General features: G+C 33.7%; 1 protein-coding gene and 1 pseudogene across 6 annotated transcripts in view; both read left to right on the forward strand.

Annotated features, from left to right (window-relative positions):
• LOC118002882 (ral GTPase-activating protein subunit alpha-1) overlaps positions 1–23,792 on the forward strand; it is a 251,636-nt gene that overhangs the window by 211,444 nt on the left and 16,400 nt on the right. For all 6 annotated transcript variants that reach the window (XM_034993496.1, XM_034993497.1, XM_034993493.1 and 3 more), the window contains 2 exons: positions 9,009–9,167; positions 10,807–10,934. In XM_034993496.1, the coding sequence (XP_034849387.1) occupies positions 9,009–9,167; positions 10,807–10,934 (287 nt within the window). The remainder of the gene's footprint in view (positions 1–9,008; positions 9,168–10,806; positions 10,935–23,792) is intronic.
• Positions 15,544–18,606, forward strand: LOC118002887 (annotated as a pseudogene).

The following is a 23,792-nucleotide window of genomic DNA, read 5'->3' on the forward strand; positions in this document are numbered from 1 at the left end:
AGGAGAAAGGACACAGGCAGTTACATGGCATAATATTCAGTTGTTTAATTATTGAGATGCCAGAAGTATTGGGACTTTTTAAAATGTAAGCATATGTTTGTAATTTTTTACAATTTTATAATGCAAGCATGTATATTATTTCAGTTGTTATAATAATTATACCTGTTGGGTTTTCTTTTTAATGCCTGCTTTATTGAAGAAAATTACCCTAATTAGATATGCTTTTTTACTTAAAGCAATTTAAAGTGTTTGTTTTAGTGAGAAAATGTTGCAGTGTCACTGCTTTCACATGTATAGCATCTACCATATCATCAAAATTACAAACAATATGTAATAAAGCAACATCATTTTGGAAGGGTATAGTTCTCTTATCTTCTCAGGTAATTTAAATCAGTTTATATAAAAACTGTATCAGGTTACGACTAAATTGAGGCAACATTTCACTTAATTCAGTAGAAAGGAAAATTATACCTGGTCTCATAATTCACTATAACTATTCTAAACCTCCTTTTTTATAGAAATAAAAGAACATCTTAACATTTCTTTTTCTCTATATACTGAGTTTTCTTCCCAATTCAGTATGAATCTTTCCCCTTAATCTCCTCTTCAGAATCCTAGTATGTAAGATTTTTCTAACAGGCTTATATTTTAGCTCTATTATAGTATCAGTTTCTTTTTAATAAAAGGTTAAATATTTAAACTTAATCATGGAAACCAGTTGTCTTATACCAGTTCTCCTTAATAAAAAATCACTTTCTGCATTGGTATTTTTTCCTCCTGAATTTAATAGATTCCACATTAGTGGTAATAAGTTGAGGCCTAGAACATGTGTCCTATTACAAATGAACAATTGGATATCATTAGGTTGTCCCCCTTTCCTCTGTAGATATATCTTTAGGTGTGTTAATCCATTCAGTAGACACATTAATGAGCACTGGTTGAAGTGTAATATTGGAGGAAGTAAGGCTCGTTGACCTCAGCATGGAGTTTAATACCTCTAATTAAATTAGGTAGTCGACAGTCAGTATAAAGAAATAGCCGTGCCTCTGGCAAGCTAGAATTATTTATGACTCTGGTTCTTTGTTTTAAACTTGAAAGGAGAAAATCATTTATATCTATTTTATAGAAACTAATTTTAGTTCTCAATTTCTATTTAAAATATCATATGGTGATTTTGTAGACATTTTTAAGCATTTTATTTTCTCAGAATGAGAGGTAAATATCCTTGAACTTAAGTTTAAGTGTAGTGTTTTATTTCTTCTGAATAGAAGCAGTACTCTATTTTCAAGGCTCAAGACAGTAGCAGCAGAATTTTTAAGCAGCAGAATGTTCAACTGAATCAAATATTCAGTTGAACAAAGTACTCTCTTGGAAATATCCTATCATATCAAAAATCCTCATGTAACCCTAGACAAAGCTATCTATTCTATAAATTATCTCTGAGGAAGACTGATGGAAAAAATCACTTAACTGAATTTATTCTGTTTACTCTTAAATATCAAAAGTACTGTAAGCATTGGTATAAAGTGTTCACAGGAGTTTGTCTCATTTCCTTGGTCTCCTTATTCTGGCCACTTGGTGATATTCTGCTTCATAAGTAACTGAATCACCCTGTTAGAAGTTTCACGAAGATCAAGTTGAGATCATTGTAATTTACTTAGTTGGAGTCTCCAGTCTGTCATTTCCTGCACCCCCCAAAAGAGGGGAAAGATGTGCTTAACTCAGTTTCCTCTGAAATATTGTTAGTGTAATGGACAACACCTCATTTTCTGTTTTGGAATTTGGTCATGATAGTTTCCCAAATAAATCAGCTTTATTGACCTGATGGCCTGATTATAATTTTAAATCTATTTTCCTTTGTTTTGTCTAGAAATAAAATTGAAATGTACTTTACTTTCCAAAGAACTTTTATGCTAAATATAGTCTGGAAAATGAATTCAAAAACAAATTTAAGAAATAATAATAAAATTTTCATTATTTTAGTTAAAGTATAGTTAGTATAATAGTCAATGGTATGGAATTATACTCATGGTTTTAATCCCAAAAAAACAGTCTTACATAACATAATTCTATTTTACTATCCTAGACTCTACCCTTAACCCCAATTTCTGTAAATATGCTTTTTATGACAAGAATAGAGGATAGAGAAACCAGGAAATATAAATGGTTCAGAGTAAATTTATCTCACCACTGCGAATGGTATAATTTGGATGTGATAGCAGTGGCTTCTTACTGCATGTAGAATAAAGTTCTAATTCTTCACTATGGCCTTCAATGCCCCATGATCTGGCCACCTGCCTGCCTACCTCTCTGATCACATCTCCTGTCACTTTCCTTTTCATTTAGCGCAATCAGGCCTCATGGACCTGCCAACATGTCAGGCTCATTCCCATCTCAGAGGGTATGCACTTAACTGTTCTTTCCATTTGAAATGCTCTTTCTCCACACCGCCAGGCTTTCTTATTCTTATTGTTCTATTCTCAGATTCACATGACAGTTTCTCAGAGAGACCTTTCCAAACTATCCTAGCTAAAGAAGTCCCCTTCACCCAGTAACACTATCGCATTACCCTGTTTTATTCTCTTTATAGCACTTACGCCTCCTGTCACCATCAAAGTGGAATCTTTAAATAAATGCCATAATTGCAAGTAATTCTGTTTTTTATGCTGTGCACTATGTAATGACAAAAAATTTACCTAGGTAAGTATTGTGATACTATAACTAGACTTAACCTGATCATGCCTTGTTCCAGTTCTTCTTTCTCTGAGCCCTTTCTCAAGTCTCTCCTCTTTCTCCTGTCATCCTTTTTCTTTCCCATCTGTGTTTCTCCATTTCTTCAACACAACAGGCATATAGACTCAAACACCCTCCGGTGTCCTTCCGAAAACTATGAAGTTTGTGTTTGTCCAAATGTAACCAAAAAAGAAGTCACCCGACATGTCTAACAACTGTTGCTTCTCCTTCTCTGAAACTTCAGATTCCGGCAATTTCCAAATATAATAGCTTTGTTTTCTTGAGTTTCTGTAATGGAAAATATTTTATTTTTTATTTATTTATTTTTAAAGATTTTATTTATTTATTTGACAGAGAAAGACACAGCAAGAGAGGGAACACAAGCAGGGGGAGTGGGAGAGGGAGAAGCAGGCTTCCCACGGAGCAGGGTGCCTGATGCGGGGCTTGATCCCAGGACCCTGGGATCATGACCTGAGCCGAAGGCAGACGCTTAACGACTGAACCACCCAGGTGCCCCGTGATGGAAAATGTTTCAAAGGAAAATTTTACACCAAGGTTCTGGTTATACTAGAAGTCAAATCCAGTAGGGATTTTCCTTTTTTCAGTTGGTTATTGAGACATTTCAAAAACCAGTTTTCAAGCTGTGGTCTTTTCAAACACATCTTCAACACAGAAGTCACACATTTCAATAAAGCATTTTCAGGACTGTCTTTTTAATACTCAGCAGTATGTATTGAGTGCCCACTCTGCTAAGGTAATTGTATACTAGACATCATGCCTGTTGTTTTAAGAAGCTTTTCTTAATTACTAAAAATGAATGATGCAGACAGCAAGTAAACATATGAAAATATATATGATCCTAAAATGTATGAAAGTATGGTTTTTAACATGATTGAGGAGTATTTGATGGTGTCTATTTTGCTTTGTGTGGGTGTCTGGAAGATTAGGGAAAGAATGAGGGCTTGAGGCAGTATTAATCAGTTTAAATTTCTACATGTATACAACTATCTCCCAAACTGCCTAACCTAATTAACTTCTGTGTGTTCTTCAGGTACCATTATAGATCAGTTTTCTTTGTTATTTGCATTCAGAGAAGTATAGTTAGAGGATTATCTGTATCACTAATTATTCAATTATTCTTTTACTCTATCTCCTTCACTGGACTTGAAGTTTTGTGAAAACAGAGACTATGTCTGTTTTGTTTTTTGTTTTTTCACCATTGTATCTGTGCTAGCCAGCACAATGCATTTAGTCAGCTCTCAGTATTTGCTAATGTCTGAAGAAAAGTGGATGGCAGGGGAGAAGCTTTTTAAGAACTCATGAACTAGTTCAGGTATGTAGGATGACTTAACATATGACCTAGGACAACAGTAGATGAAATAGGAAAGAAAGTACAAAAAAGGAATCTAATGTTTAAAAAAAAAATGAAGAGCTTGTTAGACATACAGTAAGGAAAACGGAAATTGGAGACTTTCAGATTTTGACCCTGAGTGATTATAATAATTGTTAGGGACTTTTAATAGAAATGGGGAAGTCAGAGGGTAAACTGATTTTGTGAAAGATGATATAGTTACTTTACATGAAATCTAGTCTCCAGCTCCAGATGAAATTTCATGGCATTGAGGAAATCCAGAATTGAATGTAATCTCTGATAATCATGGAAAATGAAAACATTTTGTTGTCTTAAGATAGGCAAACATCTGATTTTCATAAAAGGACATGGAATAGTCCACTAACTACAAAAATTAACATTCATGAGCTCCATGTCCATGCCTGACAAAACAGGATTATTAAACAGATGGTTTGTGAGCACTTAGGTAATGAAGTAGTGATCACTAGGAGCCACCATGAGTTCACCATAACAGATCACATCAAAGTAACTTAATTTGTTTTAGTAGGATTACTAGATCAGGGAAGGCCATTGACAGTATAAAGCATTTAACTAAGTTGTTTGTTGTGAACAAGTTGAAGAAATGTGGTCTTAATAATAGTTCAGTAAGTATATTCATGACTGGTTGTATAATCACATCTAGAGACATAAATTATTTAATGAAAGGCATATAGGGAGGTGGTTAAAGTATGGTTTCTGGAATTAGACTGCCTTGGTTTCAGTTCTGACTCTGCCACTTACTAGTCATGTGACATTAGGCATGTTAATTTATCTTTTTAAGTTTCAATTCCTCACCTGTAAAAATAGGGGTAATAATAATTATACTTTGTAGCATGTTGTTAAAACTAAATTATGCCAAAGCACTTAGAATAGTAAGAATTTAATAAATGTTGGATATTATTTTAACCCAGAGGAACATTTATAATGACTTGCTATAAGGCTGTTACCCAGACTTGTCCCACTTGACATTTTTATCTAAAATCTAAATGAAGACACAAGAAATTGAATTTAAGGATAACCCAAATCTGGGTAAGAGAGAGCCAACACATTGAATAGCAGAATCAGGCAAAAAAAGACTTTGATAGGCTTAAGGATAATCTGAACCTGGCAAGGTAAAATTTGATAAGAATAAATATGAAATTCTCCCTTTAGATCTAGCAGTTTTACCTGCTTAGAACTTTGTAAGAACAAGACTTAAGGGTTTGAATTGACTACAACTTCCATTTGAGCCAATTTTGCAAAAATGCAGAAAATAGTTTAGTTAACAGAACAAAGGAAGTGGTCCCACTATGAGCTGATTGTATTAGTCAGAGCATATATTAATAATGTGTTCAATTCCAGACATCACAATTTAATAGAAACATCAGTAAACTGAGGTAATAATCCAAGATAATGAATAGATTTGTAAGCTAAAAGAGGAGGAACTCTAAGGACACATTTAACATGGAAAAGAAAAGTTGAGATATATGTTAGGCCAATCTTCAAATATCTGGAAAGATAATATATAGAATATAGACTGGATTTATTTGGTAAGGCTCATTTTAGAAGAACTAGCTTCAGGAAGCAAATTTTAGCTCAGTATAAAGAATGTTCTAATGATTGTAGCTCTTTCAAAATGAATTGGCCGACTAATGAAGGTATAAAGTTCCCAACCCTAGAAGTATTCAGACAGAGGCAGGATTACTTGTCCAAGGATATTGCAGTGGGAGTTCTGTATTGGGTAGGAAATCAGAGCTTTAGGGTCTCTTCCAATGCTGATATTCTATAATGTATTGAGGACATCAATTTTACACATGTTAAATTTCATTAAGTACTTTTATCTTCCTGAATTGATAATGATAATCTGCCGCCTATATTATATACCCTGAAATAAAATTATTTCAACAGCATTTGAAGTGAATTTGGAAGAATCATTTGGTCACCAATCATTTTAACAGATTCATCCCATGTACTTAAGTCTTGTACTCTATTTCAGAAGTGATTGGTATCTGGGTAAAAAAACATGTAGGTAGGAACTCTTTAAGAGTTCTCAGAGTATAGAAAACCTGGAGAGTATACACAGGACACAATCTTCTTGTACGTCCATAAGAGATAAGGAATAAACATAAAATATTGTATAAAGCATTTGTGTTAAATATGTCAAACGTACTTCTGAAATTTCTATTAACTGTTAATACTCAAAATTCATTCAGTAATCTTCCAAAAATTCACAAGATGTACATAGCAATGATTAGCAATTTCTCAATTTGTGTTTATTATGTTGCAGGTTTTAAAGACCTAAAGATACAAAAATATGCCTAATCAGGACAACAACTCTTTAAAAAATGATAAGAATGTTCTTGAAGCTTTCCCCTCAGAATGCTTGAACATGTTTAGAATGACTTTGTTATATGCCTGGTTCTTTGCCACAAATATCTTCATTACAGTGTCTTTGTAAAAATATGGTTTTTTTCCATTAAACTTCTATAACAGACTTTTAATACTCTGTGGTAGATACTTGAAGACAAGCTTTGGTTATAAGATAAAACTTTAGTTGCCCTTTTCTCTCATTTCTTTAGATAAGTGGGCACTAGAAATTATAGATAGCTTTGGCAAGAGTTCAAGGGTTAATGTAGCAGATAAATAAAAGGAATTTTCTGTAAATTGAGACCTGCATTATTTCAGTTGTCTTGTCTTTCCTAACCTAACTCATTTAATTTTAAAAAGTAAATACTTAAATTCTTCCTGACAGTGTGCTCAGCTTTTACTATCGTTTATTACTTCAATTATACTTGATATCACTTAGAACAATCTGCCATTTGGAAATCTTAGTATAGCCTGGAGCTTAGTATTAGATCTGGCTGCTATTGTAACATGTACAGCATATGACATTAATGTATCAAAATTAGATTGGATCATCCCTCCTGGTTAAATTTATTTCACATTTCTTTTGTATTCAGTTAACATAAACCTATTAGGGAAGCTGACACATGGGGATGGCTGTATAGGAAGGATATTTTTAAAGTATTTTGATTAAAAAATGAAATTATAGAGCCATGGCTTTTCTAAGTTGTGTAATCTGTTTGGTTTTTAAAAATGTCACAGAGCCCAAGTACTAAATTTATATTATTTAACGGGTGTGTGTGTCCACACATGTGTATGGTGTGGTGTAAATAATGAGAATTAAAACTTAAACAGTATTTTGATGGTTATGCCTACCATCATACATTTAGAGTATGATGATGGTTTCCAAAAAGAAAAAAAAAATTTAATATACTTAGGCCTAAAAGTCTCCTTAAAAGAAAATAAATATTTTTATACTATATTTCTTAAATAATAGATTTCGGTCTATGGAGTTAGCCTGGGTACTGTCTTTTAATCCAATCGAAGTATCTGAGGGGGCATTTCTTGCTTAGGAATACAAAAGTTAAAGTTGAGGGATTTGCCTTGTATTTTCAGATACTTTAATGACATTCATAGTAATTAGGATTTTCTAGATAGACTGCTGTTAGGGACTTTAAAAACCATTAGAACACTGGTTCTTGGCTTTTTGGGGTTACATACTCCTATTTGAGACTCTCTCCTCAGAAAAATACACAAATAAAATTTTACACGTAATTTTCAAATATTCACAGACTCCTTGAGCCCAGGTTAAGAACTCCAGGGTTATGGGGTACCTGGCTGGCTCATTCAATAATGTGTAACTCTTGATCTCTGGGTAATGAGTTCAAGCCTCACGGGCGTAGAGCTTACTTAAAAACAAAAACAAAAACTCCAGGGTTAAGGGTAACAGAAGAGAGAGCCTTTCATTAATTAGACTTAACTTCTTTTTTGTTTGTTTGTTGAAATCACACATTTAACTTTTTTCCTGCTCTGTGGTCTTTAAGCCAAGTAGATTGCATATTTCAAAAATAGAAATTGCTTGTATGTTAGCTCATCAAAAAATATTGATGGCACTTAACCTAGTTCTCTCTTCCAAACCTTCTAAACCTTGAGTGTGTCACACATACAGTATGTTCATTTATCTGAAAGTAGTAGAAAACCTCATGTGAGATATGCACCAAAAATGGACTCAGGTGTTTGCAGTAACAGAATCAATTAATCTAAGATAACCAAATTTTATATTAAAATACATGATTATACGATAATCTCTATGAAGAAAACTCAAGACTAATGGGTATTAAGTTCATTTTTCTAATAACTTAGAAATCCAACTTTTGGATGTTTTGCTTTTTTATAATTTTAATCATCATAATGTTAACTCTCTGATTGCCAGAAGCACCTTTGTAAGCACCACAAATATTTAAACAACATCTTGAGAGTCTAACACATTTCAAGAAGTCTGTTTGGAAGAATTTCATATGCAGTGTTTCATAGGCAAAGAAACCCTGGAAAAATATTGAACCAAATACAGTCAATGTTCTCTTACTTAATAGATTATTTACCCAATTTATGAATTATCTATTTCTTTTCCTTCTCTTCCTGTTGCCTTCTTTAGGCAACTTTACTGCTCATTAGCCCTTTGAGAGAATTGTCAGAAAAAAGGGAGAAGAATCTTACATCGCTCACTTTTTAAAAACATTTGAACAGTCCTGTAAAAGGCTTGGTAGTGGAAAAACTAGTATAGTTGCTAGTTAAGAAGAATATTTGGGCTATATGGGAATTTTTTTCATCTAAGTTCTCTGCTTCCCATTGTTGACAGCTGAAAATTTTCTGGTCTTTTGCAGTGTCTCCTAATGTTTTGAGTGTTTGTGTTTCATGTGTTGTGAAAATGATCAAATGAAATTTATAGTTTTTTATTTTTTTACCTTTTAATCTTTTTATAGTATAGTATATTGTCAGTAGCTGTATGAAGAGCTATATGCTTTTTTCTAAAACACTATGAACTATTTTCTTGGTTTTCCAGTTGAGACATTTGGGAAATGACGAAGTACACATTGTTTGGTCAGAGCATACGAGAGACTACAGGAGAGGAATTATTCCTACAGAATTTGGTGATGTCCTTATTGTAATATATCCAATGAAAAATCACATGTTCAGTATTCAGATAATGAAAAAACCAGAGGTAAGAACTCCTTATGTTACATTTTAATAATATATTTTGAGCTCTATGTGGGTTTGTGAGTTTCTTCTTTCAGAAGAATTAGACTAGGCATACCAGGTTGTGAAAACAGGGGCAAGTGAGACACAGACTCTGGTAGCTACGTGAATTGTCTAAGTCTGATTCAGAAGGAGCTAAAACTGGAAAAATAGCAAGAAACTACATTCAAATGGGAAAAGGCTAAGGTAGTGCCAGAGTGGAAGTTGGCACTCACAAGCTCACAAAAGGATTACCTTTTATTAAGAGGATGATTATAGTTTCCTAAAAGACACAATAAGAAGTAATCATTCTTGTATTTTTAGTTAACATATCTTACTAAGGATTACATGATTATTTTAGTCATGTTCCTTAATAAAGGAAAGGTCTACAACGTCAAAAAACAAAAAACAAAACAAAACAAAAAAACAACTTCTAGTTGGATCTCTTATACCATAGGGTTGAAATACACTTGCAGAAGTATTTTCTTTCAAAATAATTTAAAAAGTGTGGTAGTGTTTTGGTGTCTTATTTTTTTAATTGAATACTTTTTAATTTATAGGAAACCTATTTTTTCACAGTTGATCGTGAATCTTTAGAATTTCTTGAATTAGACTGTTTCCCAGGTGTGAATTTAAGCTTACAGCCAGGTTTTTTTAGGGTTTATCTAAACCAGAGGTCAGCAAACTATGGCCCACTTCCTATTTTTGTACAGCCTGCAAGCTGTTAGTGGTTTTTACATTTTTAATGGGTTTTTCTTTTGTTTTCGGTGTCCCCTTCCTCCCCAGGTTTTTTCTTTTTTAAAAAAAAAAAAGAAGAGGGGCACCTGGGTGGCTCAGTTGGTTGAGCGTCTGCTTTCCGCTCAGATCATGATCCCAGGTCCTGAGATCAAGCCCTGTGGTCATGCTCCCTGCTCAGCGGGGAGCCTGCTTCTCCCTCTCCTTCTGTTCCTCCCTCCCACTCGTGTTCTCTCTTGATGGCTCTGCTCTCTCTCTCTCAAATAAATAATCTTTAAAAAATTTTTTTAAAAATCAAGAATATACATCAGGGACAATATATGGCCACAAAGCCATATTTTTTGACATATTTACTGTATTATCCACAGCTCACATCCTTGCCTTCAGCTGTCCTTTGTACCAACCATATTCAGACAGAATAACTTTGACACTGTCAGTCATCTGATAAAAATGACAATTACCAAAACATAGATTTTTTTTTCTAATAAACCATGTAATAAAAGTCTTTTAGGTTCTGTAGTAAAGCTGGTATCACACAAAAATAATGAAGAACTAACTTGCTGCCTATAAGGATGTATTATCGTCACTTTTTTCCAGTGTTGGGTTTTTGTGTACAATTAAGGCTGCAGAAATTTGAAAACTGTCAGGGATATGAATTATTTAGTCAGTTAAATGAAGCACAGTTTTTTGAATGGGAAACCCTGTAGACCTTTGGCATTTTTTGTTTATTGTTCTGGTGTTAATCATGGAAAATAATTGAATTTGAATAGTATTTCTACTGAAGGAAGAACTAAAGAGGAAGTAGAAACGTTTTTGTGTGCAATGTCTTGATCTTATTTATAATCTTTCTCCAATATGAGTATAAAATTATGTTGTAATTTGTCAATCAGGTTCCCTTCTTTGGTCCACTTTTTGATGGTGCTATTGTGAATGGAAAGGTCCTACCCATTATGGTTCGAGCAACAGCTATAAATGCAAGCCGTGCTCTGAAATCTCTGATTCCATTGTATCAAAACTTGTATCCTTTTTAACAGTACGGTTTCTACTCTAATACATGTCTGCTTTCCAATGTAAGTATTTCTTATGTGTTAGGTGAATTTCTGTTTATTGATATATAGATGATAGACTTCCTCCCCAGTGTTTGAGCAGTTATATTTGAGTGATATATTTTCTTTTACATACTACTAATCAGTACTCATCTTTTGATTAATTAATTAGGACCCATTACGGGTACTCTAATACTCTAGAGTACTGCTAGGTACTCTGACACTATAGATGTATAAAAATAACCAAAATAGTCATCATCAAGTACTCAATCTAGTTGAGGAAATATACTGTTTTTAGTGCATGTGTTGTGACAGAGTTATATACAGTGTTCTGGATGTATAATGACAAGCAGCCTCTCAGCTGGAAGGGGTAGTAGTATCAGGAAACACTTACGAGAAATGTGAGGATTGAATATTGAAAGATGATGAATAAGAGTTAATTGGGTGGATGAGATTGAGAAGAGCATTCCAGGCAGAGGGAACAAGATAAACAAAGATGTGGAAGTGTGAGAGGATATGGAGTGTTTAAGAACATGGCTTCTGGAGCCAGATTTCTGGACTCAAATACTGGCCATCACTTCCTTAGCTATCTAGCCTTGGGCAAATTATTTAACCTCTCTGAGCCTCAGTTTCCATATCTATAAAATGAGAATGATAACATCTAGCTCATTGTGTTATGAGAACTGAATGATTCAATATGTATAAAGCCCTTAGAGCAATGCCTGGCACATAATATGTACACAGTTTTAAATTTTAAATTGTTTTCTGATATTCCTTTCTAAAATGAATTTGTGTTTCCATGTACCTTTTCTATATGATTAAAAACATTTCAGTTCTTTTTCTTTTACTTAATAAGTTGTTAAGCTTTACAGGGAAGGCTTTTTAAAATATCCTATGTTCTATTCCACATAATATGGATTTATTGTAAGTCTGCCACATATATTCTCTTTTGATGAAAATTGACTTAAGCAATCTGATTCCTATGTAATTTCTCATGTATTCTGACACTGTGAAATGGAATTATAGGTGGATCATGGCATGGCACATTGATTAAGCTTAATGACATTTATGTAGCATTTCTTATTTGTGATGGTTATATCTTCACTTACTTTTAAGTTGAAAGCTCAGATTTGAAGTGGTCATTGTTGTGAAATGTAACGATTTGGTTTATTATTTCCTGAACATCTCTAGAAAGGTAGCTAATCCTACAAGGAATAAACAGATTATTACCCATAAACTAAATTTATCCACATTGTCAACTCCTCTGAGGTTGTCTTCTTTCTGACCTTTGCCTCCTTACAGTTTGCCTGATCCTGATGTTCATCCTAAGGTTAGTGTCCTCTGCCATTTCACTTAAGACACAACTGAAACAATGCCTTAAATCTTTTGGGAAAGTGATGAGAGAGATTAGACTGTAGTAAAAAACTCTGTTTGCCTCTTGTATCATAAAACAGGAACTCAATTTTTTGAGCAAGCACAAACTATTTCTGACCCAAGGTACAAACATTTAAGATACACACCTTACCAAGTAGTTAGAAATGCAAAATTAAAAGTATTGGGGCTATGGCTTAATTTCTTTTTCCTACACCTAAATTCATACTCTTGAGAACTATTTCAGATGTGCATGTTATATTAGAGGTATAGTGGCTGGATTTGCAGTTAGAAAATAACTGATTTTAACTCAAGCTCTGCCTTGTGATCTTGGTCTAGTCACAGAATTTCTAAACCTCACTTTCTTTGTCTGTAAAAAAGATAATACCCATCTCAGAATTATTGTGAAGATTAAATGAGGTAATGAATTTGGAGTGCTTAGTAAATGAAATAGGGTACATTATTTTGTGCAGTGATTAATTCTGTTATCTGTAAAGATTACAGTCAATATTAAAACAACTCTACCCAACACCAAGGAATTGCCTAATTGAGTTTTTATGTTTGGTTGGTTGGTAGGTTTATTGATTGGATTGGATTTTCAGGCCTGTTTCTTGAAGTTTTTAAATAGTTCATCTTGCTGAGATATTAATAGATACCACATTGGAGAAAATTTCTAAAATGAAGAGAGAGAATTTCAGATTGAAAGAGTAAACATGAACACTTTATTTACACAGCAAATATGAGCAATTTACATCAGCAGAACCATTTCTGGAACACTCAGAATAAAAATATAAAAATCAGACAGATCAAAGAAATTTTTCTTGACTCGGAAGCTTGAATTTAGAAGCTATATGGAAATTATTTCCCCATACTATTTAAGGATATAATAAAGATGCTCCTAGCCTTTGCTAATCTGATGAATATATAGTCATCTTTTACAAGGATTCACAAAGTTCTATATTAATTCTAAATGTCAGGGGAAATGATTTCATACAGGTAGATTACTTGATTTTTAAATTCAACCTTATATACTAAGTTACTACTAGGTGTTTTTAAGATATTGAAATATAGATGTCTTGAAATTTAAATAATAAATACATATCTCAGAAGTATATTAAATTTTAAAATGTATGTTTTTGACAAATCCAGATAAGTTCCCATTAAGGAAGAAAACCATGTGTTCTAAAACAGATCAGTGGAACTTAACAGAAATTATGACAGAAATTGAAATAGAAGTAGGCTTTGAAAACCACCAGTTACTACCTTTAATCCTCATAAGAGAAATAAAGGGATAAAAGAATATATAATAAACTCACTTATATTTGGATAATTGTGCTGCTGTGTTAGTTATTTTATGCCCAATAAAAGTACACCCACCAAGATTCCACAGCATAAATTGTGCTATTTATGATCATTAAATACAGTTTAAATTTTATCCTGGGAACATCTTCAGTAACTATGAATCTAATGTTGTTCACTAAATGAGGACAATATTGATTGTCATATGCTCTCCAAATCGATCATGCTGGCAGCCAGAATTACAGTAATCTGTCAGTATTGATGACTGTCTTTCAAGCTTTGAAACCTCTCCTTCACTTCACTTGTCATTTCTTGCGTTACTTGTACTTGAAAAGCATTTTCTTGCAACCTTGGTCTTTGTCGGCTAGGTGATTTTTTTTTTTTTTTTTTTTTTTTGTCTCGAGCTCAGTTTGTTGGTTTGATCATACAATTAGAATTGAAATGCAGTGCTGGGGAGGAAGAAAAGGCAGATTCTGGGTAACCAGTGGACCTGAGGGGTATTTCAGGTTGATCTTAGCCATCATTTGTTAGTTACCTGTTGAGTGTGTGTGTGTGTGTGTGTGTGTGTGTGTGTGTGTTGGGGTTGGGTTGTTTTGTTGTTGTTGTTGTTTTAATTTTGGGGGGCTTTTTTTTGCAGTGGGAATAATGTAGTATTAATTTCATGATCTTGGCTATCATTACTCTATACCTTAAATAAAAATTTTAAAGCAGTTTTTGTTATCCTAGAGACATTTCAACTATGTACAAATGTTAAATATGATGCTGTGTGTACTGTTTCTTTTTTTAACATGAGATTTATTATACAAAGAAATTTTCAGAAGTTACGGTATATAATCATGTTGTATTAGGGTTCTCAGAGAAACAGAATCAATAGGATGTAGGTATATACATACATAAAGAGAAAAAGATTAATTTTAAGGAATTAGCTCACACAGTTGTGGGGAACTGGCAAGTCTGAAATCTGCAGGAGTTCTTAGAGTTGATGTTGTAATCTGAGTCAAAAGGCATCTGGAGGTAGAATTCCTTACTTCCGTGGGGACCTCAGTCTTTTCTCTTAACCTTCAACTGATTGGTTGAGGCCCACCCACATGCATTATAGAGTATCATCTGCTTTACTCAAAGTCTCTTGATTGTAAATGGTAATCACATCTGAAAAAATACCATCACAGCAATGCCAAGACTGGTGTTTAACCAAAAACTGGATACCATAACCTAGCCAAGTTGACAAAATTAACTGTCTCACATGTCCCATTTTTCTTAATTTTTCTTTTTAACCTTTCTTACTGCAAAATATAATTTGAAAAAAGTACACAAATTCTAAATGTACTATATGGTGAATAATTACAGTTTAACTACCACCAGCTCAAGAAATAGAACTGTACTGTTATTCTTCTATCAAAAATATTTCCTGATCACTTTTATGATAGTGGTAAAGATTAGAGAAACATGTAGAGACAAATCACAGTTGAGCTTTGAACATAGGTTTGAACTGCACAGGTCCACTTATTTGTGGGCTTTTTTCTGATAATGTAAAATGTAAATGTTTTTTTTCCTCCTTATGATTTTAATATTTTTTAATACTTTAATATTTTCTTTTTTCTAGCTTATTTTAAGAATACAGTATGAAATGCATATAACATACAAAATATGTGTTAATCAACTTATCACTAAGGCTCTGATCAGCAGTAAGCTATTAGTAGTTCAGTTTGGGGGGAGTTAAAAGATTTTGGGGCTGTAGGGGCATTGGCACCCCAGCCTCCATGTTGTTGAAGGGGCAGCTGTAAATGGTAATTTTTTTCTCCAATAAGCTTATAATTTAATAGGGGAGAGAGTAATATGTAAATTAATAATTAAGACAGAAGATAAAATGTGACATAGGGTTATAGATGAAATGCTCTGGGAGTTCTAAGGATGAAGTTATTTGGGAGTAAGAAAATAAAGGAAGAATGCAAAGAAAATCTGGGCCTCAGGGTGAGATTTTAGTAGATGGAATGCAGCATGTCTGTTATAATTCTTGTAATTTATATTTAGGGGCTTTGTATGTATGTATATAATATATATGTGATATTCTGAAATACACAGTATGGGGAATATTATACAATTAAATGGCATCTTTAAAAAACACATTCTTCCTAGGTTTAATATTCTTTCCTACCAAACCAATATTATTTGATTTGTTCTAATCTGTTTAGATTTGACCTTTTTGTAAATGCCAGAATTGGGTTTCTGTTTATCAGACAAATTACCAGAAGTCAATGATCATTCTTCAATTAGTCACAGTTTGTTATCCCTTGCAGTTCTACTACTCAAATGTAAAGAACTTGTTGCAAAAGTATGAAAGCCAAAATGAAATGAAATGTAATTGATTGGCTCCACTAATGTAGTTGGCCATTCATTATGATAGAACATTATAAAACCTCTTAGGGAGGCCCATCAATATTGCTGCCATTTCATGTTCGAAGAAAGTGAGTTTATTGAGAAACTACATAATTTTATGTGTACTGTCTTTTGAAGATTATTTCTTCAGAAGATAATATTCATAAATATGGACTGTCCTTAATTTATAAATTATATTTTAAAATGTAGAAGCTGATTGTTGGCATATCAGCCTGAGTTTCAAAGTCCAGAACCACTTATTAAGTTTTATTTTAATCTGTAAAAAGAGTACTAAACTCAAGACTGTTGTAAGGATTAAATTAAATTATCTGCATGAAGCACTAAGCAGCCTGTCATGTAGCAAGAGCTCAGAAAATGGTAGTTACCTGATGCTTGATGATACTATTATGCTCTACACTAGAAATACTCCTCTAAAACACAAATGTAAGTATATGAAAAGACTTGTGCTGGCTCTTGACTGTGTATTGAAATTTTTATGTGAATTCTTTGACTACATGCAAGCAGTTCTTATTAGCTTAACCCTCCCAACCTCATATCTCTTACTGTAGTTTTGTCAAACATACCTGTACTCCTTCCATCTCCACCCCCATCCTTACTCTCATGTCCCACCACACTGACACCCAGGACACCCTGTGTCTAGCTAGACCATATTTATCATCCCCGAATGCCCTTCTCTTTTCTATGTTTTTGTCCCGAGAATGCCCTTCTCTACTATCTTCCACCTACTATAGTCGTTCTGCATGACCCAAACTTTGTAAAAAAAAAAGTTTCCTTCACTAAACAACATACTGCCTTATAACATTTTGTTATAGGACTTACTGTGTGCACATATTAGTAAGTCTTACTAATCCTGGTTTCACTAACTTCTAGCACAGCAATAAGTGGCCAGCAATTTGTTTTAATAGTACAGATAAGGGTAGATGGATTCATGGGTGGATGGATGAACTGTTCAATTTTTCTTTTTAACAGAAAATTTCTATTCATTTCCCAGTGTACTTTTAAAAAAAAAGTTGTTCATTGTTGTTATATTTGGTGGTTTGTATTAGTCTAGGCTACAACTGTTAAGACCATGCTGGATAGGTAAAAAAAGGAAACCTAAGAACAGTAGAAACTGCCTCTGATACATGAACAAGCCAGAATAGCATACACACAAGGGTGCTGTATTTTGACTGATTCATTATATTTTTATTAGAAGAGGGCATTACAGTTTAATGGAAATAATTTTCAGAGATCAGTAGTCAGTGAGGTTTCCCCCTCCACTTCTTGCGGGAGGGCAGGGGGGCAGGTAGGATCTGTCAAAGAGAAAAGTGAGCCAAAACACTTGTGTCTTGATGAAGTGACAGATGTTGTCTTAGGAAGAGTACAATTTAATGTTCCCCCACCCCCACTCCCCAAGGACAGAGGCAGCAGTGGTTATAGTCCTGAAGGCTTACACTCCCTGCTGAACGGCAAGGAAGGTGGGAGCCACAGGAGAGCTGGGAGGGGCAGCTATAGGAGTCTACATACTGCTAATGTCTTCAGTTTCACTTCTTGAACCTGTTTGCACCACCCACATCAGTGATTCCATTAGGAGCCCTCAGTATCTTGTTAAGTGCCCTTTGTTCTACATATTTTCTAAATGAAAGTCTTAAACTTCATGGACAAATTGGTTATTTGTTACAAACTCTAAGATTTATGATTGTGGTCATTCATACTTCAAAGGAAGAGAATTGTTTAAATAAAATGTCTCACCAACTAAGTGACCCAGGCTTTGTGGCTTTTGAAATCCTTGCAGCCCTTGTGCCTTGGATATTAACCATTGCAGTAGGCCCTAAAGCAAACATTCTTACTTAACAATGTGCTAATGGGAGTGTTTCAGTCTCCTGTGTTAAAGAGATGGGCATCGCTATTGAAGGGTTTTTTTGTTTTTGTTTTTTTTAAAGCTTGTGTTTAAACATCCTCCTCCCTGTCCTGGATTTTACTGCTAAACCTTATAGTCTATGTATGCACACAGAGTAATTATTTAAACAGGGACCCTGGATATGTGCAACACTTCTGTTGTGATTCTAATATATTCTTATATCAGTTTTATTTTGTTCAGCTGTTCTTTTTAAAAAATGGCAATATATGCCTGTTGATGTTATTGGTATTTTGAGAGGTTTCCTTACAATCATTGTGGGAATGTTTTATTACATGCCTTTAAAGATGTTTAGTTTTGGTCTAGCAAATATGCCTTTGTCCTTTCAAAAAGATATAAAGGCAATAAATGTAAATCTCTCTGCTATGTAATAAATTTTTGATAATAGTGAAGTTTATTTTGTAGAATTGAACCAGTGTCTGAAAATGGCATCTTTTAATGTTCTCCAAAGATGATTATACTAATAAAGACCAATAATTACTTTTCCTATATTTAAACAATGGGAGCTCACAAAAATGACTTCAGTATATGACCAACTTCTTTTTCTATTTCATTATATTAATTCTAGAGATATTTTCAATTTTTATTCTCTACCAAGAACACTTAATGCACCAGTGAGAGATGATTTAAGTATTAAAAAAGGCTATACTGAACAACATCAAATGACTTTAAAATAAGTATGTTTAAGATCCTCTCGGAAGGGCGCCTGGGTGGCTCAGTTGGTTAAGCGACTGCCTTCAGCTCAGGTCATGATCCTGGAGTCCCTGGATCAAGTCCCGCGTCGGGCTCCCTGCTCGGCAGGGAGTCTGCTTCTCCCTCTGATCCTCCCCCATCTCATGCTCTCTCTCTCTGTCTCATTCTCTCTCTCAAATAAATAAATAAAATCTTTAAAAAAAAAAAGATCCTCTCGGAAATAAAGGAATAAAATCTTATAAGTCATTATAAAAGGGGAAAAAGGTGACTATCTCGGTAGAAGTTGAGTGGCATCCAAATTTGTTCATGTAAAAAAGAAAAGTTTATATTTCTTTACCCCAAAAAAGGGTCACTAAGCAATTTGGGATCTTTCATTTAGTCACCAAATATTTCTTGACTACCTACTATATAGGAGGCACTGTGAGAGAAAAGCTAGGGATAGAAAAACAGTCACTCCTTTTAAAGCTTACAGTCTGGTACAGGGGCTTACAATCTGGATGGATGGATGGGTGAATAAGTGAGTAGTGAATGAATGAAGTGCCCTCTGGTGAGGAGTCCAGCAGTAGTGATATCTGCAAAGTAGGATGGTAAAAGTGATTATTACAGTGGGAGAGGATAGTGGGGAGGAGGAAACCAGGAATGGTTTTACCAAGGAAGCATGAAGGGATAAAAGTGTAATGTGGCTAAGAAATACAAGGAGTTTCTCAGTATTGGGTGGTATAAAGCAAAGGGAAGAGTAATAGCAGATGAGGTCCAAACCAGATAATGCAGTCAAGCAGAAAAACAAAACAAAACATAAACTTGATTTTGTAATGTTACTACCAATAATATAACAGCCAGTGTCTAAGGGTGACGGTTCCTTTTGCTTTTATATAATTTTTACTTCTTGAATAGCAGAGCACAGCTTGAATGTATTTTCCTTTTATAGTAAAGCCTTTCTAAAATTAGTTTATAGATTTAAATAAAGTATTTTTTATACTTAGTCATACAGTAATTTCCAGGCTAAGAACAGTAATAGCTAGTAATAAGACTAAGAAGTTCTCTAAGTGTTTGATAATATTTATATATATTTGCCATTTCAAAAAGAGCATTTGAGATATTCATAATCTTAAGTTTTATGATAGACTCACATTCTTGTATAACAAGCCTTCTTTACACTTTTCCTGTACTTTTATGCCTTATTGTGCTTTTACAAACAATTATGCTTTTTTATGTTACTGATAAATTAGGTATTTTTTTTATCCTATTCTGATAGTACATTGGCTTCATAGCAAAAAGAGCAAAGGAAAAGAAAGCACTACACCATCTTACCTGTTTTGTCAAATCCAGTGTGGTAGTATGGTCCACATACGCCAATCTTAACAGTTAGATCATATAGTGCATACAATACAAGGAAGGTAGAGAACTCTATCAGGTGTCCTTAAAATAACAAAATGAAGGGGCCCCTGGGTGGCTCAGTCGTTAAGCGTCTGCCTTCAGCTCAGGTCATGATCTCAGGGTCCTGGGATCGAGCCCTGCATCGGGCTCCCTGCTCCTCAGGAAGCCTGCTTCTCTCTCTCCCTCTCCCACTCCCCTTGCTTGTGTTCCCTCTTTCACTGTGTCTCTGTCAAATAAATAAAAACTTAAAAAAATAACAAAATGAAGTTTCTCTACTTCCATCTTCATTAAATTCTCACCTGTGATAGAACAGGGACTTTTTTTTTTTCTGTTAAACCCTTATGTTTTTTATATTAGTGATGAAGGTGCACTGGTATGCTCACATTATTGTTCACTACACCTACTACATAATGTACAAGTTTTATTTTAGTCTTTGTTTAAATATAAAAACAGCAGTAGATTTAGATGCTATTTATGGATTTCAGAGAGCAAAGAATGAAGGATGTAAAGCTGAAATTAGTCTTTAACCTTGTTTGACATAGGAATTGCAGTGCTTTTAATCCATTCTTTTCCTAAACAAACATAAGGGGTTTTGCCATTGAATTTTTAATAACTCAATAATGGAATTAAAATTAAACTATGGGTCACAAATCTCCCCATTTTCTTCTAACTGCTTTTCCTCTCAAACACTAGAATACAGCCTATTTAAATCTTAACTTTTGCTTGCCAAACCACTGTTACCGTCCATCTGTTCATGCCAATTGTAAAGAAGGTTTGGTTTTTAGTGAAGCTTTGCATTTCACATAAGGTATGTGAAGTGAAATTTCACAAGGGACATGATGGATCCTGATTCATAGTGATAAACCTTTGGGGCCATCAGGGTTGGCATATGGTCCAGTATGATATGAAGGCTTGGGTTCCCTGGCTTCACTTCTTTGGCGTGAAGCTGATAAAACCTGGCTCTTGAGTATTATTTCACTGGACACCAATCATGGGCAGCAGGAACTGCCCATTTAACTCTCTGTGGGAAGGAAGCCCAGAGAGCATTCACAATGGTACCATTGTCGAGTTGCAAACTGCTCTGAACAGCTTGACAGCACTAGGGAGGAGGGGAAGGGGTTGCTTTACTAATTGCTGTTCAGAAAAGAGAAGGAGCAAAATAGCTGTTGTAGAACTGTTTCTACATTTACTTACTCTCTTGATAGGAGTGTTGACTTTTATTTAGCACATACCTACTATAAAAAGAAAGCAAATAAATATATTTAAGCAACCACCTGTAGTAATTCCTTGTTAACATGCCATTATCTATTTTAAACCCACCAGATTATAACAAAGTCAGTTTTGCTTTATGATACTTTTTATGTTTAGATGAAAATGTATTTTTTTAATCTTCACAAAATTTTTTTTAATTTAAAATAAGGGAAAATGGATTAAAACCACAATCCATGTATCAGATAGTGTTAAACACAAATTTGGCTTAATTTCCTTTATACTGTGTTTTTTAGAATTCCCAAATATCTGAATACCTACAAGCTACATTAATATAGAAATGTAAATTAATCTTATGCATAACAATTGCAAGTGCTAAAATAATCCACTGTAGATAAACTAGTCAGCAAATCTTAGGGTTAATACCAGATTTATCATTTAAATGAATAGCTGATAACTATTTCAGTCATTTCTGGTTCTCTCTCCTTGAAGTCTGTTTCTCAGGTATATTTAAAAATCTGAGGGTTCTTTCCCTTTTTATGAAGCGTTGTATGCCATGATATTTGTATAAACGCTACTGCTGGCCTTTCCATTTTTTTCTGGTCAGTCTAATCAAGCATTTGGTGATTCTGATGCAAAGAAACAATGATCTACTTCAGCTTACTTCAGCCTCTAGGATCCTGACCCTACAGCATATTTCCATTGGTGATGATTTTAGCTGAACTTGACTAAATTATATTGCAATATTTTAATTTCTGCAACATGTCCTTTAATTTATAATTTTTTTAAATGGGATGTTCTTGCTAAGTTGGTGAAAAATCAAATGCATGTTTGTGAAATAGTAACAGTCTGTAAAATTTACTAGTTGTCCATCTCCTCATGTCCCCTTAAATGCTTTTAGTAAATGGGCACCAGTGCAGTATTTCAAAAACAGTAATTCATTGAATGCCCATTCTTCCTTTTACTGCAGAATAGATTATATTTAAGTCAAGATTAATGGGTAGATTTTGATGTTAAAGTCCAGTCTCTAAGCCCATCATTCCCTAGGGGCATATAGTGCATTAGTTTAAGCCAATATACTGTTTATCATAGATTCTATGACACAGTCTTAAATGACAGTTTGTTGTACTTTGTAACTACTTACCATGATAATAAATCACTTTTTCTGTACTCCTGATAATTATAGCATTTAAACAAAATCTTAATTAAGTTAGTACACATTTAGGTAGAGATAACACGTAAGTAATTGTACACTGTAAAATTTCACTTAACTTTTTTCCTTTTTGCAATCTTCTAACAAGAATCCCAAGTTTAGCATTTAGTTCAAACACATACATTCATTTCCTCAACTATAATGTACTGAAATTTTTGTTCCAAAAAGGAACAAAGTGTTTCTAACCATCCCCCAATGTTTTTTAAAGTCTTAGTCTAATACTTGTGGTTCTGAAGCAGTTCTGTATTGACTGTGAAAGTCTCATTATTTACTTAATGATATTTTCAAGTACATCTTAAACAAGAATGAGAATCTAAAATTTTAACTTTAAAATTTTAAATTTAATGAATTTGAAATCTAGGTAACTCAGTTTTTCTTTTAGATGTTTTACTTCATACAACTTTCATGAAAGTGGAATATACATATTTCATAATCATGTTAGTGCTTTTTAGAAACCACCAGTGATTATTGGATTATTAAATCAGGAAGGATTTTCAGAACCTTTAGGGAGGTTTAAATTTTTAATCCTATTTATTTAAGGTTAATCTTTTTAAATGTATTTACATGAACTTTGGTAGAATTGGGCTTATCAACTTTTTACTTAATGTTTTCATTTAGTAATTGACTGATTTATGAGCAATTATATATGGTCCAAATTTTATTCAACTCCAGCTTTCAATAATAGGACTATCCTCACACTGCCTTAGCACCTGTTATGGATTTTGAGTCATCTGGCAGCCCATGGGACTTAGATAAAGAAGTACCAGGTGTCCTGCCTGTCTCCTAATTGAGACGCAGTGAAAACAATATAGACTTGGCAGTATGGTTAAAAGGATGGATTAAAGCCCAGCTTTGTCTACTCTGACAAATCACAGCTTTTCCTTCATTGCGTAGATAGTAGCAACTACTAAAGAATTTCATTAGTATAATGCATCATAAAAATCATACAAAATAATTTGTTACAACCTGTTGCAGACTTTCAGAAGAATTTCTGTTAAGGTAATACAAATAAACAATACCAAGATTCATTCCATTTACTTAGGGGAAATTTTTACAGTATAAGAGCTACACTGCATGTGTCTTGATTAGCTACTGTAGGAAAGAAGTGAGTATTAATTTACCAGATCTTGCTTTATAATGTAAGCAAGTATAGTTTACTTTCATCTTATTGATGAGCAGTGGCTAGGCCATGGGGTACTTAATTGCCCTGTATATTTCAAGAAAATATGACCCTTTACTACTGCTAATAGCAACCATGTGATCTTTGAGATGTACTTGCAAAATATATCTACATATATCCTATATCTCAGTAAAACTTATTATTTCTCCAAGACCCTGTGTAATGACATTGCTGCAGCATATTTGAAGATAATT

The sequence above is a fragment of the Mirounga leonina genome, unplaced genomic scaffold, assembly GCF_011800145.1.
Source record: "Mirounga leonina isolate KUSES-001 unplaced genomic scaffold, KU_Mleo_1.0 Mir_84, whole genome shotgun sequence".
Taxonomy (NCBI): domain Eukaryota; kingdom Metazoa; phylum Chordata; class Mammalia; order Carnivora; family Phocidae; genus Mirounga; species Mirounga leonina.